This window comes from Mus caroli, chromosome 5 (genome assembly GCF_900094665.2).
Source record: "Mus caroli chromosome 5, CAROLI_EIJ_v1.1, whole genome shotgun sequence".
Classification (NCBI taxonomy): domain Eukaryota; kingdom Metazoa; phylum Chordata; class Mammalia; order Rodentia; family Muridae; genus Mus; species Mus caroli.
This window is the reverse complement of record NC_034574.1, coordinates 106,007,143-106,025,737: the sequence shown is the minus strand read 5'-3', so window position 1 is coordinate 106,025,737 and position 18,595 is coordinate 106,007,143. Positions and strand designations below refer to the sequence as shown.

Sequence of the window (18,595 nt, the reverse complement as noted above, 5' to 3'; positions counted from 1 at the left end):
TCTAGTAGCGTGCCAGGGACTTTTTTTCAAACACACTAGCAGGGCTGAGAGTGGGGCTCAGTGGACAGAGTATGTATCAAACACACAGGAGGTCCTGGGTTCTGACCCCAGGACCACATACATCAACTGTGGTGGTGCACATCTGTGTGATTCTAGCACCTGGCAGACAGGAGGAGGAGGAGGGAGGAAGAAGAGGGGGGTGGTGACTGCTTAGAAGTCTAAGGACATCCTTGGCTACATAAGATAGGGACAAGGCAGCCTGGGCTATAAAACACTCAAACAGAACAAAGCAACATTCTACTCATGATTTTGAGTCTAACTTGTCTTGACTCCTTTCTTCTGGAGAGTAGGAGCCTAGTGTAGATAAAGACCATGGTGACAGAGAGTGCTCCTGGGTGGCAGGGAGTGCTCCTGTCTTAAGTATCAGAAGGCACGGTGGAATTAAAATGGGCTTGCCTTGTCTCCTTTGCTAACCCCTCACACCTGATGAGAAATCAGCTTGATTCCTTATGAAGACCCATGTATGGACAGCAGGTCTGGCCAGGGCAAGCTTCTACGTCTCTTCCCCCCTCCCCCTCCCCTCCAATCCAAGATCTGACAGTTTCACTGGGTGGCGAGTGACCTGCTGCAAGTTGGCTGTGTCCCCGTTTATAGAATTGATGCAGCTCAGAGAGCAGAGGCCCATGCTTTGGATCCTTAGCCGAGCTGAGCAAGTCCTCTTTTTAAAGCCAGGTGAGGTTCTGGGGCCAAGTAGTGTGCTGAGTGCCTCCCCAGGACCCTCCGTGTAAAGGAACCTAATAGGCCCTAATCAATGTGTGTACTCAGGCACCTGCGTCCCTCTCCCCCAGCCCTCCCTCCTGGTGACTCGGGCTGTTTTCAGAATCTTGTGTAGGCTCCATCACCTCCTCTTTGCCCATCAGCATTTTGACATCTGACTTTTGGGTCCACCCCTCCCATCCAATAGATAGGCATTCTCCTACATAGTCGCTGTCCTCAAACCCAGAGGCCTTTGCCCTGTGAAATGGAGTGGCATGGTGCTGTGGGGTGTCCTCAGCTCCAGCAGAGAAACTGGGTGGTCCTGGGGAGTAGGAACTTAGTGTAATATGTATCTCACACCCCCCACGTTGGATGCAGGGACAGATGGGATCAGAGGGGTTTGTAGGGTAAGGGAGTGTCTTAGGGTTTCTACTTCTGCACAAACATCACAACCAAGAAGTAAATTGGGGAGGAAAGGGTTTATTTAGCTTACACCTCCAAACTGCTGTTGATCACCAAAGGAAGTCAGGTTTTGAACTCAAGCCACTAAGTAACACCCCCTCCATGGCCTCTGCATCAGCTCCTGCTTCCTGACCTGCTTGAGTTCCAGTCCTGACTTTGGTGATGAACAGCAATGTGGAAGTGTAAGCTGAATAAACCCTTTCCTCCCCAACTTGCTCCTTGGACATGGTGTTTTGTGCAGGAATCGAAACCCTGACTAAGACAGGGAGCAACCATGGAGTTCTGTCTACATGCCCATTTTCCTTCTACAAGACAGCCACCTCCAGGAAGCAACTGCTAAAGTAGAGTTGGAAATAGACCCAAGTCCTCAACTTAGCTGCTGAGCAGGGATTGGAAAAATACTCATGTGATTCCAAAGGAAACTCAGCTGGTCCTGGTGTGTGTGTGTGTGTGTGTGTGTGTAGGGCGGGAGTAGGGATAAGGGCTGCTCTGTCAATCCTGACTTTACAGCCACTCATCCTGGTGCCCACAGATCACACTTGGGATCTAGGCTCGATTGAAAAGTGCAAAGCCACTCCCACCCCTTGTTGATATTCAGCCCTGGCAAGTCCTTTGGGCAACAGAGATGCTGTGCCCTCCAAATGTGCCTTTGTCCCACCACCTGTCAATAGGGGGCGATCTCCAAATACCCAGGTTCCCGATATTGCATTTCCCACTCTTGGCATCTCTGAGCTTGCCTCTGAGACAGGACCTCTGTTGACATTTCGGGAAGGTCACATTCCAGAAAGCCTGAAGCCATGGCAGAAGGCAGGAGGATGTGGCTTCCTCTGTCCCTGTCCCTATCCTGTGACTGCCTCATTACACCCTAGAACATCCCTTGTCTCTGTGGCTCCCACAGTGAAGGACACCTCTAGCCTGCATCCTTTACCCACCAAGAGTCTCCTTCAGCTGTTTATGTCACCTGTGCTGTGACAATCCCTGGCAGCACCGAGCCAGCTAAAAAAAACCTGTTAGCCTCTAGAGGACAATCTGCGTTTTAAATGTCATCCCCTGTCGCCTTACAGAATCTGTTATATGGGGCTCACAGAGGTTGTATATTGATCTACAGAAGGCGTTTGTACCAAACTCTTTCTTACTCTGTTCTAGAATGATGACGGTCCTCCTCAACACGCTTTGTATGCTGGGGTGGGAGAATGGAATTATATATATGATATAGGATATATTTTCCTAACCGTTCCTCTGGGTCCTACCTGGGATATGTGCATCGCGATGGAGAAGGACTCGCAAGGTGCACATCCCGCCTGCAGCATTCTGACAGCTGCCTTACTAATCCACAAGCTGCAGGACTTCTGAATGACAGCAGATGGTGGGCACTGTAGCCAGTCCCAGGAAGAACCTAACTGCGTGACTGAGAAATCATCTATTAAAAAAAAAAAAACTATATTTTTACTGTCAAAACAAATGGGCTTCCCGGACTTCACAGTGGCCGGATGTCCCGTGTGCTTTTATATTTTGTCACTGTAAGAGGTTTTTTGGCACAGACAAGCATGTCAGAAATCCAGCTGACTGCACTGAATGGGTGAACTCTGCATGTGCGAAGGGGGCACACCCAGACTCCAAAAGTAGTAAATAAAGCTTTCCTGTCAGTGGTAACTCTGAGGCTGCGTGTCCACAAGACAGCAACGGGGGTCTCTTGGGTCCTTGGTTATTCCAGGAAGGAGGAGCTGCTGGGGCGATTGGTGAATAGAGACCAGGGGTGCTAATCAACAGCCTATGCAAGGATAGTCAATAACCTATCCATGATGAGAGCACTGTGGCCTAACCAGGGAAACTAATCAACAGCCTACCCAGTGATGCCTAGTTGATAACTTACCCAGGAATGGCAAGTGCTAACCTATTCAGGGAAATTAATCAGCTTACTGAATGATGTTAGTCAATAACCTACCCAGGGATGGAATTGACTGACACCGTGGCCGAGAGCAGCAGTCAGGCAAATGCAACGGCTTGTTCCTTAGATGCCGTTCTGTCTGGGCAGCCCATTTTAAGGGTGGGAGTCCTAGTTTCCTTTCTGTTGCTGTGATAAAACACGGACATTGAACAGTTTGGAGAGAAAGGATTTATTTGACTTATAATCCCAGGGTCAGTCCATCAGTGGGGACGTCGGAACTTCAGCTGCCCACAGCCAGGGTCTAGAGCAGAGAGAGGTGGAGACAGCTTTGCTTGTTGCTGTTCAGTTCCGTCTTTCAACCCTCAGCAGCTTAAGAAACTCTGCCTAGGGAATGGTACCACCCACATCTAGTACAGGTCTTAGGGTTGTACTGCTTTGGAGAGACACCATGACCAAAGCAACTCTTATAAAGGAAAACATTTAACTAGGGCTGGGTTACAGTAGGTTCAGTCCATTACCACCATGGCAGGAATTACAGGGCAGTGTGCAGGCAGACATGGTGCTGAAGGAGCCGCGAGTTCTACATCTTGATTTGCAGGCAGCCATGGGGAGGTTCTCTTCCACACTGGACATAGATTGAGCGCAGGACCTCACTGCCGCAACAAACTTTCACCAACAAGACCACACCTACTCCAACAAGGCCACACCTACTCTAACATTGCCACACCCACTCCAACAAGGCCACACCTACTCCAGCATTGCCACGTTTCCCAATAGTGCCACTCCTTAGGGCAAACATATTCAAACCACATCACATCAATTAATTAAGACAGTTCCTACAGATGTGCCTGTGGGCAACTCAGTATATGATCCCTCAATTGAGAACCTAGGTTTTGCCATGTCCTGTGGGTGATTCTAGATCCTGTCAAGTTGACAATCAATTTTAAGCCCCATAGATGTTAATCAGTAGCCTACTCATTGTGGCTATCTTAGGGTTACTATTGCTTTGATAAAAAACACCATGGTCAAAATAAAACTGGGGTGGAAAGTTGGGAGTTTTCTTGGTCACTCACAGTTCCATATAACAGTTCATCATCAAAAGCAGTGAGGGAAGCCGGGCGTGGTGGCGCATGCCTTTAATCCCAGCACTTGGGAGGCAGAGGAAGGCGGATTTCTGAGTTCGAGGCCAGCCTGGTCTACAGAGTGAGTTCCAGGACATCCAGGGCTATTCAGAGAAACCCAGTCTTGAAAAACAAAAACAAAAACAAACAAACAAACAAAAAAAGCAGTGAGAGCAGGAACCTGGAGGCAGGAGCTGATGCAGAGACCATGGAGGGGTGCTGCTTACTGGCTTGCTCCCCATGGCTTGCTCAGTCTGCTTTCCTTCCTTCCTTTCTTAAAGATTTATTTATTTATTTTATGTATATGAGTACACTGCATCTGTACAGATGGTTTTGAACCATCATGTGGTTGTTGGGAATTAAACTCAGGACCTCTGCTTGCTCCAGCCCCGCTTGCTCCGGCCCAAAGATTTATTTATTATATGTAAGTACACTGTAGATGTCTTCAGACACCCCAGAAGAGGATGTCAGATCTCATTACGGATGGTTGTGAGCCACCATGTGGTTGCTGGGATTTGAACTCAGGACCTTCAGAAGAGCAGTCAGTGCTCTTAACCACTGAGCCATCTCTCCAGCCCCTCAGCCTGCTTTCTTATAGAACCCAGGACCACCAGTCCAGGGATGGCTCCACTCACAATGGGTGGGGTCCTCCCCCTATCAATCACTAATTGAAAAAATGTCCTACAGGGTTTCCTACATCCCAATCTTATGGAGCCATTTTCTTAATTGTGGCTTCCTCCTCTCTGATGACTCAAACAACTAATTATTCAGCACGGTGGTTAACAGCCTTGGTGGAGATGTTGAGCAGCAGCCCCACGCCCGGCCCTCACAGGACAGCCCCGATTCCCCCCTGCAAACCCCGTTCTACCCTTGCTAAGAGCACGTGACTCTGAACAGCAGCGATGCTGATGTTCGTAACTGTGGGTTAGGGAATGGCAGACAGCTCAGATGACACAGTGCTCAGGATGATTCAGTGTGGAGAGGGTGCCACACTGTCCACAGCACCACCCAACCAGTGACAACTGGCTCCATCACCTGTGGCAGGAAGTGGCCATTGATGTGATCAGTGGTAGGTGGGGTCCTGGGGGAACAGAATCAAGTGACAGCCATGTGATGTGTACTGTGCTCACATGACCTCTCATCGAGACAGCTCAGGCTGTCGTCAAACCTGCAATGGAGGCTACCCTGGAATTCCTGATCCTCCTGCCTCTGTTCCCCAGTCAGTGATGATCTACAGCTTGTTGATTTGTGTGGAGGAACACAGGCCTCCCTCGTGCTAAGCCAGCATACAGCCTCTGAGCTACAGGAAGAAGAAACCCTGTACTGTCACGGAATGTCCCCCACAATCTCATGTGTAGAGCATCTGGCTCCCAGACAGACACAAGTGCCATTTTTGGAAACTGGAGCTTTTAGGAGCTGGTCTGACTGGAAGAAGCAGCTGGGGTCTGGTCCTCCAGAGCATCCTGTCCCTGCCCCCTTCCCATGTCTGTCTCCCTGCTTCGTATCTTGCCTCAAAACAAAGAACTTTGCCTACTACATGCCCCATGCCACGACATTCTCTACAAATATGTGGCGACCAGCAACCTTGGCTTGAGCCTTCTGAAACTGCCAGCCAAAATAAACTGTCCGTCCTTGTTTCTGTCAGACATTTTAGCCACAGTGACTTAGTGATAACCAGTACATTTGTTTATGGGTCTGGGATGACAGCTAAGTGGTCGTGCAAGCACAAGGAGCAGAGTTCAAATTTCCAGCACCTCATGAAAAGCCAGTGGTGAACTGGGCAGTGACAACACATGCTTTTAATCCCAGCACTTGGGAGGCAGGGGCAGGCAGATTTCTGAGTTCAAGGTCAGCCTGGTCTACAGAGTGAGTTACAGGACATCCAGGGCTACACAGAGAAACTTTGTCAGTGGTTGGGAATGGAGACAGGAAGATTTCTGGGGCTGGCTGTGGGTCTAGCTCCATGTTCAGTGAGGGACCCTGTCTCAAGGGAATACAGCAGAGCAGGGTAAAGCGGGGCACCAGCCTCCTCCTCTGGCATCTGTGTGCACCCAGGCTCACTCAGCCATGCACACGATACATACTCACACACTGAAACCCAATTCAGTTTGTAGCTGTGACTGTGAGAACTCAGTGATTTGCCTCAGTCGTGGAATCTGTAAAATGGCACCCCAAGGATCCGAAATCGGGACGTAGGCTGACTTGAGGATTTGAGCCTACAGCAAACAGCTTTATGACCCCCCAAGTAAGTGACGTGGCCTCTTTCAAACACAGTCTCATCATCGACATGTGTAGTCTGGCTGGCATCCCACAAAGCCAGTAAAGGCCACCAGTCCCCAGGAAGTCATCGGACTTGTGCCGGAGGTGACTGGCCTTAGGGGCCTCCCCGGGCTCACCATTAGGATGAAATGGCCCGGACAGGATCGGGGTGGACAGGGCGCTATCTCAGCATCCCGTAATGTGCTGGGCCAACAGAACATGCCCATAAATAGGCCAGCCTTGGAGGCACGCCAGTCTGGGGACAACTGGTCCTGGAAGCAGGTTTGTACTGGACTGGGTGAGGCAGGGGGAAGTGTGTACTCTGTCGAGGAAGGTGCAACCTCGGGTCTCTCTGGGTGTGCATGGCCCTTGTCTGGCTCGCTCGAGGGTAGGGAGGGTGACCTCCAGGACCCAAGCCTGCCACCTAGGCCCAGCCACAGGCAGAGCTGGTGAACTGTATTGTCTGCGGGTCTGAGCATGAGGCTGGGTCCCAATTGTTTGTGTGGGCTGAAGACTAAGGAGTGGGCAGCTCTGAGAAAGGGAATACTGGGGCATCCCCATGAAGTGGGCCAAGGCCCATGTCCTAATGATGCAGGTTAGATACAGAGCAGAAGCTTCTGGACCTCACACCAGTGTCAGGACAGGTCCTGAGGGAGGAGCAGGTCAGTCAGGGACAGGTGTTGTGCAGGACAGTGCATGTGTGTGTACGCCCATACACCCATGCTGGCGAGCAGATGTCTGCAGAGCCTGAGTCCTAGGTCTCTGCCCGCTGAAGCTAAGAGAGACTGCCAGGGTCCACTATTCGAGAGCCTAGAACACAGCAAGCACTCACAATAGTCAGCTTCGTAGTCTGGGATGGTTTCCAAAGACCTGGCCCATTTGATGGCTGCTCAGTCTGTCTGTTTCTCCTGCCTGCTGTGGTCTGCTGTCCACCCTGGCTGTCCTGGGGTCCAGTCCTGGGCACTGAGGCTGCAGAGAGCCCATAGAGATACCCAGCCCTTTACAGGGAGCATTTGGGTGTGTGTGGGGTGGAGGGAGGGTGCCATCCAGTTTAAGTCCTTTCTTCCCTGTGTTCTCAGCAAACTGGTCTTGCATTACTGGGCCTCTGGGATTCCCCAGTCCCACTGACTGGCCCAGATGCATGGCCCAAAGCAGGTGTCCAGGAGGTGTTTGTTGACTGATTATAGATCTTGGTCCTCAGTGTTGTTTGGGTCTGGACCCACCAGCCCCTGATCCTGCTGGCCCCAGCTGGTGACCTGGTTCTCCTCCAGTTTGAGGCAGAAGTATCCCCAGAGAGATGGCGGAGCAGCACGGAGCACCTGAGCAGGCTGCAGCTGGCAAGAGCCATGGAGGCCTTGGAGGAAGCTACAAGGTACCTGGCTGGGTCTTGATGGGGCCTAGAGCCCAGGACTGAGGGCTACAACTGACCCAGTGGAGTTCCCGGGCACCAGGCTTCAGGGGATGTGGGCTTCAAGCTCTGCCTTTCCTGTATGACCTCACTTGAGTTGCTTGGTGTCTGGGTGCAGACAGCTTCATCTTAAAACAAACAAACAAACCCGGAAGCGATGCCTGTTGTCCCCAGTCCTAGAATTGTCACGTGATAAAGCGGGTGTCCTGAGCATGGCTGGTGGATGGGGGGAGTGTGATATCGCTCGCTCTGTCCATCCCAAGCCATGCTGAGGCTTCGAAGGGAACATTTGACGTGGATAGCGTGAAGGAATAGTCTGAGGAAATTTTCTGAGGCTGCCCTGGTGATTTTCAGCAGGAACCCGGGGCATTATTGCAGTTTCTCACTGAGGCCACCAGGGGGCGGTGCAGACTGCGTGGTTCACCTCGGCGGGGGTGGGGGGGGAGGTGGGGAGCAGGTCGGGGGTGGTGGAGGGGCTTCCTGCTGTTCTGCGGAAGGACGTGGACTTTGGAGCCCCGCAGAGGCTGAGGTTCTCACCTCTGTCCATCCAGGTGACGGTGTACGAGTTAGAGAACTTCCAGGGCAAGCGATGCGAGTTCTCGGCGGAGTGTCCCAACCTCACCGACAGCCTGCTGGAGAAGGTGGGCTCCATCCAAGTGGAGTCTGGACCGTGAGTACTTGGGCAGCGTCCACTGCCCCGGCCTCCTGCATTGTGAGGCCCAATCCAGCCCCAGATCTGCCCCGGACCCTTGCCTTTCTTTGCCTCAGTTTCTCCATCCATAAAACGACAGGTGTTAGATTCCTGTGGCGTATGACAGGAACAGGAAGGAGGCCAGCCGGTGTCCAGCTCAGAGTTAGCACCAGCTGTGCACAGTTATGTAAATAAGGGCTGAAGAGATGGTTCAGCAGTTGAGAGAACTTCCTGTTCTTGCAGAGGACCTGGGTTCAATTCTCAGCACCCACGTGGCACTCACAACTGTCTGTATATCCAGTTTCAGAGGATCCCACACCCTCTTTTGATCTCTGCAGGCACCAGGCACACATATAGTGCACAGGCATACATGCAAACAAAAACACCCACATAGTTAAAAGGATTTTTTTAAACGTATTAATAGAAACAGGACTTACTGCTAAATAACTGTAAGAATTATGACCCTGCAAAGCTTCACTTGAGTTATATCACGAATCCTTGTCCTGCAAGAGCCATGCCCCTTTCTGTCGCTGGCATAGCGGAGGGAACTGAGGCAAGAAAACCTTGGTGTTTGGAACCTGCCCTCCCCTGGAGCAGCAGGCTCTGCACTGTGCACTGAGCTCTGACCCTCAGACTGAGTCTATGCTCTGGGACTTTGCGTTCTCGGGCATGTCTGCCAGCTCTGCCAGCTGTATCTCCTCATCTGAGGACAAACAGTGCTGTGCCTAGAGGGGGAAAGAGTTTTTTTTTTTTTTTTTAAAGTTTTATTCATTTTTATTTTATGTGTGTGTTTTGTCTGCATGTATGCCTCTGCACTAGGTGTATGCAGTACCCGTGGTGGCCAGAAGAGGGCACTAGATCCCCTAGAACTGGAGTTGAGATGTTCATGAGCTGCCACTGTGTGTGTGTGCTGAGACTTGAACCCTGGTCCTTTGTAACAACAGCCAATGCTCTTAACCACTGAGCTAGCACTCTAGTCCCTTACCCATCGATCTTTCGTGGGGGATTTTACCAAACCTCCTCCCAAATGTGGTGCACGTGGATTCTCAACATGTCCTTGATGGCACAGGACATCAGTACCAATGAGTCCCCAGAACCTCCCTAACAGCAAGCACAGGGGTCTGTACTGGGTTATGGATAGAGGTAGGGAAGATGTGAGTTTCCTGTTCTTTCTCCTGCATGTGGGTCCCTGCTCAGCCACACCAGAGGTGACCCTGTTCCCTGCCCCCCTCAGGTGGCTGGCATTCGAGCGCAGGGCCTTTCGTGGGGAGCAGTTTGTACTGGAGAAGGGGGACTACCCTCGCTGGGATGCCTGGTCCAGCAGCCGACGTAGTGACATTCTCCTGTCCCTCCGTCCTTTGCACATTGTAAGTCAGGGCTATTGCTATCCAAGTGTGTGTGTGTGTGTGTGTGTGTGTGTGCGTGTGCACACACATGGGTCAGTTTTGCCACTGTGATTCTGCTTGAGTGGGCCTCAGATTCTGACCTTAACAATGGTGTGGGGCAAGAAGAATCTGCCTCTTGAGTGGGAACCAGGGAAGGACACCAGAGTCCTTGCCCTGAACTAGTGGACATGACCCTTGACCCCCTTGTAGTAACCCAGTTAACCAGAGAAGCCTCATCGTTCTGGCTCAGGTCTACACTATTCAAAGAAACACAGAAAATCATTTCACAACAGTCCCCACTCTTCCCTGGCATGTCCTGAAGGGGACCTGATCCATGCCTCATCTTCTCCATCAACACAGAAGCCGCCCAGCCCCTCTTTCCAATGTCTGAACAGAGTGTTTTCTAAACAACACGGGAACGGAAACCAGGAAGTTGACACCAGAGTAAACCTAGAAGAGGGGTCTGGAGCCTAAGTCTTTGTGGTCCCCTTTGAGCCTCAGTTTCCCTTTCTGGTGGTGATGATTGGTGGGAAGAGATCTGTCCATTCCCCCTTCTGTCTTGCTCAGCTCTGGGATGTTCCTTGAGTCTCTCTCTCCTCCTGAGAGTTGGGGTGACTCCATTCTTGCTGTTCTGGGTATGAAACCCCACTCATCCTTGACCTTTGCCCTCAGGATGGCCCAGACCACAAGCTGCACCTGTTTGAGAACCCAGCCTTCAGTGGACGCAAGATGGAGATCGTAGATGACGATGTGCCCAGCCTGTGGGCCCATGGTTTCCAGGACCGTGTGGCCAGCATCCGTGTCATCAATGGGACGTAAGGGAATCCCCAGCCCACTCTGCTCCAGCTCCGTCCTCTGGCGGTCACTCCTTCAGCAACTGCCAGCTCCACACACAAGTGACTCAGTCAGCTTTCTGAACCCTTCCTTCCTCACTCCAAGCCCGTGTGGCAGAGGGAGTGAAAGCCCAGTCCACGATCCTAGCATCTGGGAGGCTAGGCAGGAGGAGTGAGAGTTTGAAAGAGGCCCCGGGCTCCAGAGTCAGGCCGTGTCTCAAAAGTCTAAGAGCTGCAGCAAGGGCGTGCTAGTGCACGCCTTTAAGCCGAGCACTTGGGAGGCAGAGGCAAGCAGATTTCTGCGAGTCCAAGTTCAGCCTGGTCTGCAGAGCGAGTTCCAAGACAGCCAGGGCTGCACGAGAAACCCCATCTTTCTCTCTGTGTGTCTCTGTCTCTGCCTCTCTTTCTCTCTCTCTCCTCCCTATTCTCTTTGCCCCCACTCTCTTCTCTCTTTAATCTCTTGTTGCCTCTCTCCTTCTCCTGTCTTTCTTTCTTTTTTTTGGTTTTTCGAGACAGGGTTTCTCTGTGTAGCCCTGGCTGTCCTGGAACTCACTTTGTAGACCAGGCTGGCCTCGAACTCAGAAATCCGCCTGCCTCTGCCTCCCGAGTGCTAGGATTAAAAGCGTGCGCCACCACCGCCCGGCCTGTCTTTCTTTATGAAACAAAAAAATGAAAATAAAAAACCAAACAAACAAGCAAAAAACAAATTCAAGAGTTGGGCTCTATCCCCAGCACTGTTCACATCTTCTCTCTCCCTCTCCTGCTCCCTCTCCTTCTTCTCCCTCTCTCTGTCTCTGTCTCTTCTCTCCCTCTCTCTTCTCTCTCTCTTTCTCACTTTCCTTATTCTCCTTGCCCCCTCCTTTCTCCCCTCCTTATGCTCTCTTTGCCCCCATTCCCCCTCTCCCAGAATGCTCCAGCACTGGCCTCCTGCTCCACTGAGGATTCTAGGCAGCCTAGACTCCTAGACAGCTTTGCTCAATCTCAGTGGAGTGAATAGCCTCCATTGCATGGACTCCATCCAGATGTCTATGGCTCTCCCAACTCCCCAGCCCCGCTCATTCTCGAGGCAATGGTGTTCTCAAAGCTCTATTATCTGGGTCTGGAGCAAGCCTAGCTGTGATCAGGCTTGCTATTTCTGCTAATGAAACCTCAGGGTGACCTTGCCTTTTTTTCCCCCCTCCCTTGTGGGTTTGAACTTGGGATTGAGCAGGGAAGGATGACACTGTGAATGCACTCAGTAGCTTTTTCCTGAGCATCCGGGATGCCAGGGAGAGGGGTTCTGTGATCAACTGGAGCTGTGTAGCCCTTTTCGCAGGTTTATCAGTCTGACGTAAGTGTAATGGGTACCCTGGAGGAAGCTGTCTCTGAGAGTCTCAGGGTATGTGTGACCCAACTCCCGCCCCAAGGAGACAGAAGATCAGGTAAAGATGGACATTCTAGTCAGAAGCAATGGTAGCTGCCAAGGCTCAAACTCAGCCAGTCAGAGGGATGAAGGGCTGGAGAGTGGAAGGCTACGGAGAGGTGAGGCAAAGGAAGCTTTAAGAAAAGCAGATGGTTATCTTCATATCAGGGGCACTGGGGACCTGAGCCCGGTGAAGAGCAAAGCAAATGCAGGCTTTAGAGAGCTTTGAAGGGCTCCGGAGGAACACGCTTCACCTTACTCTGTTATTCTCGGCAGGTGGGTGGGCTACGAGTTCCCGGGCTACCGCGGGCGCCAGTATGTGTTCGAGCGGGGCGAATTCCGCCACTGGAACGAGTGGGACGCCAACCAGCCGCAGCTGCAGTCGGTGCGCCGCATCCGCGACCAGAAGTGGCACAAGCGCGGCTGCTTCCTGAGCAGCTGAGGACTCCCGGGAGCCAACGCCTGTGTCCCCTTCCTGAACCTGCTCAATAAAGCCCACCAGCCACGCAGCTCTGTCTGCGTCACTTCCTGTAGGGGTTGGATGGGTGCAGGGGCCAAGACTTACCTGCAAGGAGGGGAGGAGGGGTGTGTCTGGGTCCCAATCCAGTCCTGACAGCTGAGGTCACACACACTCTGCCACAAGCTGACTTCTGCCACCATTGCCCACATCTGAATAGCTGTCTATCTGTTCACCTGCCCATCCGTCCATATGATCATGCACCTATCCACCGACCCACCCACCCACTCATCCAGCTAGCCAGCCACTCATTTATTTATTCATCCATCTACCCACCCACTTACCTATTCCATCCATCTGTTCACCCATCTGTCTACCCATGCCCTCATCCATTAATTGCTTGTCTTTCCATCTATCCTCCTATCCATCTGCCCACCCATTCACCTGTCATCCACTATTCCTTCTTTCTTCTATATTTTCTTCTTTACATCAATTTATATATCCTTGCTACCAACTGTCTGTCTTTTCATCCATCCATCCATCCATCCATCCATCCATCCATCCACCCATCCATTCATTTATTAATCCATCCATCCATCCATTTATTAATCCATCCATCCATCCACCCATCCATCCATTTATCCATTTATCATCCATCCATCCATCCATCCATCAATGCATCCTCCATTTATATCTTTCCTATCCATCCTCCTATCACCCATCAGTTCATCTGTCCTTCCACCCATCCATCTTTTTTTCTCCACACTTCCCTGTGTCATTCATTTTCCTGTATTCTCCTATCTGTCACTTAACCCCATTGCCATTCATTTACGTGGCAAGTATCATGCCCTGTTGGAGGCAGAGGGAAGCAAGCCTCCAGAGCACAAGGCTGCCCTAGCTGAAGCCATTCTCATTTGTAGAGAAACAGCAGTGAAGAGAGGCAGCATGCACAGCTTTCAAGGGGAGGACCAGGGCTCCTGGGCTGTTCCAAAGCCCTCTGTCCTCACACAGGGGCTGCTCCTGCTGTGCTGACTCTCCATGAGAGAGTGCAGCCAGGCCTGCACTCGCTGTGCAGTGAGCATCCACTGTGCCTCAGGCTGGGACCTCAGAGCTCTCTGCAGCTGGGCATCTGACTCTGGGGATTCCTGATGACGACCTATCAGTAAACTTTAACAGCCCAGGCTGCCCACCCCTGGGGTAGAACCTTCTCATCACTTTGGCAAATCCTGGCGTCCAGGCATTTTTCTTCATGATGTTTGAACAAATGCTTCTGCCTAGGGTAGGAAGAGAACAGCATACATTCACTAAATAATAACGTCCTAGCCAAAATGCTGTGCCTGTTAAAAACAGAAACCTAAGTCTGCCCAAGCTTTGTCAAAGGCAAACTATTGCAACATTGTTTCACATCAGTCTTTATAATTACAGTTAAAGAAAGGTGTCTGCCTTTCTCTTCACCCTGTCTCTGCTTTGTCTGAGCCCTTAGCTATTGCAACATTGTATCACACTGGTCTTTATAACTACAGTTAAAAGAAGGTGGTTGCTATTCTCTCCACCTTGCCTCTGCTTTGTCTGAGCCCTTAGCTATTGCATCATTGTATCATGCTATTCTTTACAGTATAGTTAAGGGTATCTTCTCTGATTTATTTTGAAAATTCGTGTGCAGGTGGGTTATAGTTGATTTTTATTTCAAAACACCAAGGGGTGTTGCAAATAGCAGTCACAGGTAACTGTCACTTTGGATAGATTTAAAAATTCCTCCCAGATGGATGATCTAAGAGGTATTTTGACTCCTTGCTGCTTTGCATCCAAGGTTTACACTGTGTTTGTCTTAAAAGAAGAAGAAGAAGAAGAAGAAGAAGAAGAAGAAGAAGAAGAAGAAGAAGAAGAAGAAGAAGAAGAAGAAGAAGAAGAAGAAGAAGAAGAAGAAGAAGAAGAAGAAGAAGAAGAAGACATGCTGTCTTTTTGGCCCCTGAAGGTGAGGCCTTCCTTCTGGGCATTGGTCAAGTTAGCTGCAATGACAGGTGCCCTTGTTTCTCTCCCTTGTACCACTGTCCTGGTCAGCAGGAGCTTGGCTATACATGTGTGCTCAGGGCAGAAACTCTGCCTTCCTGCCATGCTACCATCTGAGGAACACGCAGGAGGACGAAGCCTTTAAAGCGTTCACTTGGAACTGGCGTGCGATATGGATATTTGGTTAGAAGAAGTCACATGGCCTAACATGCCCATGAAGTGATGTTAGGAAGCCCCAGTGACAACCTGCTCTCAAATGCACGATATCTGTGTTTTCCTGTGATATCCCCAAGTCCCCAATAAAGAGTATAACCTGGAGCCTTAGACATCTCCTTCTAGTAGAGCCTTCTCTCTCTAAGTCAGTCAACACCTATTTTCTGAGGACTTACTATGGGCTGAGCCTATGCATGCAGAGGTAGCTAGCAAATAGCTTGGCTCACACTGAGCCGATTGTCTTCCACAGCAAAGGGTTTTGAGAGCTTGTGGATCTGTCAGCTGTGAGCTGCACCCAGATTGGGGAGGGGATGTGAGTTTGCTCACATCGAGTCCTCAGTAGGCTCTGTGAAATGAATGGATGATCCGCTGAGTACTAAGGCTCAGGCTACTGGATCCCAGCACATCTTCCTTCGACTGACAAAAAAAAAAAAAAAAAAAAAAAAAAAAAACAAAAAAAAACAAAAAAAAAACAAAAAAAACCCCAAAAAAACCAACGAAATCACAGAAAACAGTGTTTAGCCCAAGTGTGACAACAATGAGCGTCTTCAGGGCTGAGGCCACTGAGTAGTGCTTTCTGTGCCGGCTTCCAGGCTGGCTCCGCCTCCTCCTCTATAATAGCCATGCACTAGGTATCTAGCCCCACCCTCTTCTGATTTGAAGAAGAAAACCTTGATTGCAGGGGAGGTTCGAGGAGGACTGTGGAGCCAGCCAAGGCTTCTGAGACATTTTCTACCCAGGATCCCCTTTTGTGTGTGATGGGTAAGGGTGGTTCTACAGGTATATAAAATTGTCAAATATTTCTTGAGGAATCACAAAATCCTGCGCACGCAAATTTGAGATTTATTATAAATAAAAGCACATTTGCATACAAATGGGATGATGTGTTTGTCTGTTTTTACATGGGTGTTCTAGTTTGCTTTTCTGTTGCTGAGATAAAACACTCTAACTTAGGGAAGAAAGCATTTATTTCGTCTTGGACTTTCAGCCACAGTCCATCATTGAATAAGTCAGGGCAGGAACTCACCCAGGGGTAGGGGTGGGGGTGGGGATGGTGCTTGCTGGATGGCTTTTTGGCTCTCTCTGCTGCCATTCTGATACAGCTTGGGTAGTGCCAGGAGGGGGAACCACCACAGTGGGCCGTGTCCTCTGACATTGGCAGTTGAGACAATCTCCCACAGATATGTTAACCTAATGAGGCAGTTTTTAAATTGAAGTTCCCTCTTCTCAGGTGACTCTAGAACAGCGGTTCTCAACCTTCCTAATGTTGAAACCCTTTAATACAGGTCCTCACGTTGTAGTGACCCCCCCAACCATAAAATTATCTGTGTCTATGACTTCGTAACTATGACCCTGCTACTGTTATCAACCGTAATGTAAATGTTTGTGGACCCAGAGACTGCCAAGGGGGTCTTGGCCCACAGGTTGAGAACCACTGCTCTAGATCGTGTAGAGCTGACAGTAAGACGTTGCCAGGATGATGGCAACCCACCAGTAGCCACACAACGAACAAAACAAGACTCTCCCTTCTCTGGCAGTCACCAAACCCAATAGCTCTTCAGTGAGGATTGGCGTATCATACATTCCTCCCCTAACTGTGACTTGCTGCCTGGCTTGGCCTTGGAACCACAACTGCTGTGAGTTTATGCATTTAATGGCTATGTCATGTCCACAGGACACTTTACATCTCTTTCCCCCATCCTCAGACTCTCTCATTCTCTTCATCCCTAATCCCTGATGTTCCTGAGCCTTGAGTGTGTGTCTGAGTGTGTGTCTGAGTGTGTGTGTGTGTGTGTATGAGTGTGTGTGTCTGAGTGTGTGTGTGTGTGTGTGTGTGTATGAGTGTGTGTGTCTGAGTGTGTGTGTGTGTGTGTGTGTGTATGAGTGTGTGTGTATGAGTGTGTGTGTGTGTGTGTGGGTGGTAGAGCTGTCCCATTTAGGGTGGAGCTCTCCATTGATGTCTGCTCACTGCAGGGAGAAGCTTCCTTTACTCAAGTCAAGAGCTCAGGTCTACAGGTACTCGTATAAGCATTTCAGCAAGTTGGTTACATCCATCTAGCAAAACAATGGTTCTCCTTGGGGGCCTATGACTCTCCGACCCACATTTACAGTACTGGGAATGAACTTCCTTCTGTGGAGTGGAGAGTCGGAGAGCAGTTGGTTACCACACAACAATCACACCACTCCTGCGCCTATGGATCCCTGACAGAGTGTATCATGATGCACTTGTATTGCATTGATTGTATCGTAGTCTACCCAACAGGTCAGATCATTGATCATTTTCCTTGCAGTGGCTTGCATGGCACTTTTGACACACCAGCAGGGATGGAGTTTCCCCATGGGTTCCAACTTGATGTTTTTTTTAAATTGCAACCAAAGTAAGTTTTAAAAGACAGCGTCTTATGTAGCACAGCATGGCCTAAACATGTAGCCGAGGGTGGCATTGACTTTCTGATCGTCTTGCCTCTGCCTTCCTATTTCTGGGGTTACAGGTATGCATTCCTGCTGTGCAGTGCTACAGGATCCAACTCAGGGCTTAACACATGATATGTAGGTATATTAATGAACTGGGGTTGAAGAGGTGTATAGTCAGATGGCTGGATCAATGATGAACATATGAGTGGGTTGTCTTTTTTTTTTAAGATATTTTCTTTATTTACATTTCAAATGTTATCCCCTTTCCTGTTTTCCCCTCCGAAAATCTCCTATCCTCTCCCCACTCCCCCTGCTCCCCAACCCACCTACTCCTGCTTCCTGGCCCTGGTATTCCCCTATACTGGGGCATAAAACCTTCACAGGACCAAGGGCCTCTCCTCCCACTGATGACTGACTAGGTCATCCTCTGCTACATATGCAGCTAGAGCCACAAGTCCCTCCGTGTGTTTTCTTTGATTGGTTGTTTAGTCCCAGGGAGCTCTGAGGTTACTGGTTAGTTCATATTGATGTTCCTCCTAGGGGGCTGCAAACCCCTTCAGCATCTTGGGTACTTTCTGTAGCTCCTTCATTGGGACCCTGTGGTCCGTCTAATGGATATCTATGAGCATCTTCTGTATTTGTCAGGCACTGGCAGAGCCTCTCAGGAGACAGCTATATCAGGCTCCTGTCAGCAAGCTCTTGTTGGCATCTGCAATAGTGTCTGGGTTTGGTAGTTGTTTATGGGATGGCTCCCCAGGTGGGGCAGTTTCTGGGTGGTCATTCCTTCAGTCTCTGCTCCACACTTTGTCTCTGTAACTCCTTTCATGGGTATTTTGTTCCCCCTTCTAAGAAGGAGCGAAGTATCCACACTTTGGTCTTCCTTCTTCTTGAGTTTCCTGTGTTATGAGTGGATTGCCTTAGTCACAGGGTTTCCTTTGATGTAATGAAACGCCTTGGCCAAAGCAAGTTGAGGAGGAAAGGGTTTATTTGGCTTACACTTCCACAGCACTGTTCATCCTGGGAGGAAGTCAGGACAGGGACTTACACAGGGCAGGAACCTGAAGGCAGGAGCTGATGTAGAGGCCATGGAGGGGTGCTGCTTACTGGCTTGCTCCCCATGGCTTGCTCAGCCTGCTTTCTTATAGAACCCAGGACCACCAGGCCTGGGATGGCCCCACCCACAATGGGCTGGCCACACCCACAATGGGCTGGTTCCTCCCCCATCAATCACTAATTGGGAAAATGCCCTACAGCTGGATCTCCTGGAGGCTTTTTCTCAGTTGAAGTTCTCTTCT

At 50.2% G+C, this 18,595-nt stretch overlaps 1 protein-coding gene across 7 annotated transcripts; it reads left to right on the top strand.

Moving 5' to 3' along the window:
• The first annotated feature begins 6,739 nt into the window (after window positions 1–6,739).
• Window positions 6,740–12,714, top strand: Crybb3 (crystallin beta B3). Of its 7 annotated transcripts, none has more exons than XM_029477857.1 (7): window positions 6,740–6,768; window positions 7,245–7,306; window positions 7,758–7,858; window positions 8,446–8,564; window positions 9,820–9,952; window positions 10,643–10,785; window positions 12,482–12,714. In XM_029477857.1, the coding sequence occupies exons 3-7, from the start codon at window positions 7,784–7,786 to the stop codon at window positions 12,645–12,647; spliced, it is 636 nt and encodes a 211-aa protein (XP_029333717.1). In that variant the 5' UTR covers window positions 6,740–6,768; window positions 7,245–7,306; window positions 7,758–7,783; the 3' UTR covers window positions 12,648–12,714. The 7 variants fall into 7 exon arrangements, with proteins under 7 accessions (XP_029333717.1, XP_029333715.1, XP_029333714.1 ...); XM_029477855.1 differs by having other exon boundaries at window positions 7,674–7,858; XM_029477854.1 differs by having other exon boundaries at window positions 7,231–7,306; window positions 7,674–7,858.
• Window positions 12,715–18,595: the final 5,881 nt, after the last annotated feature.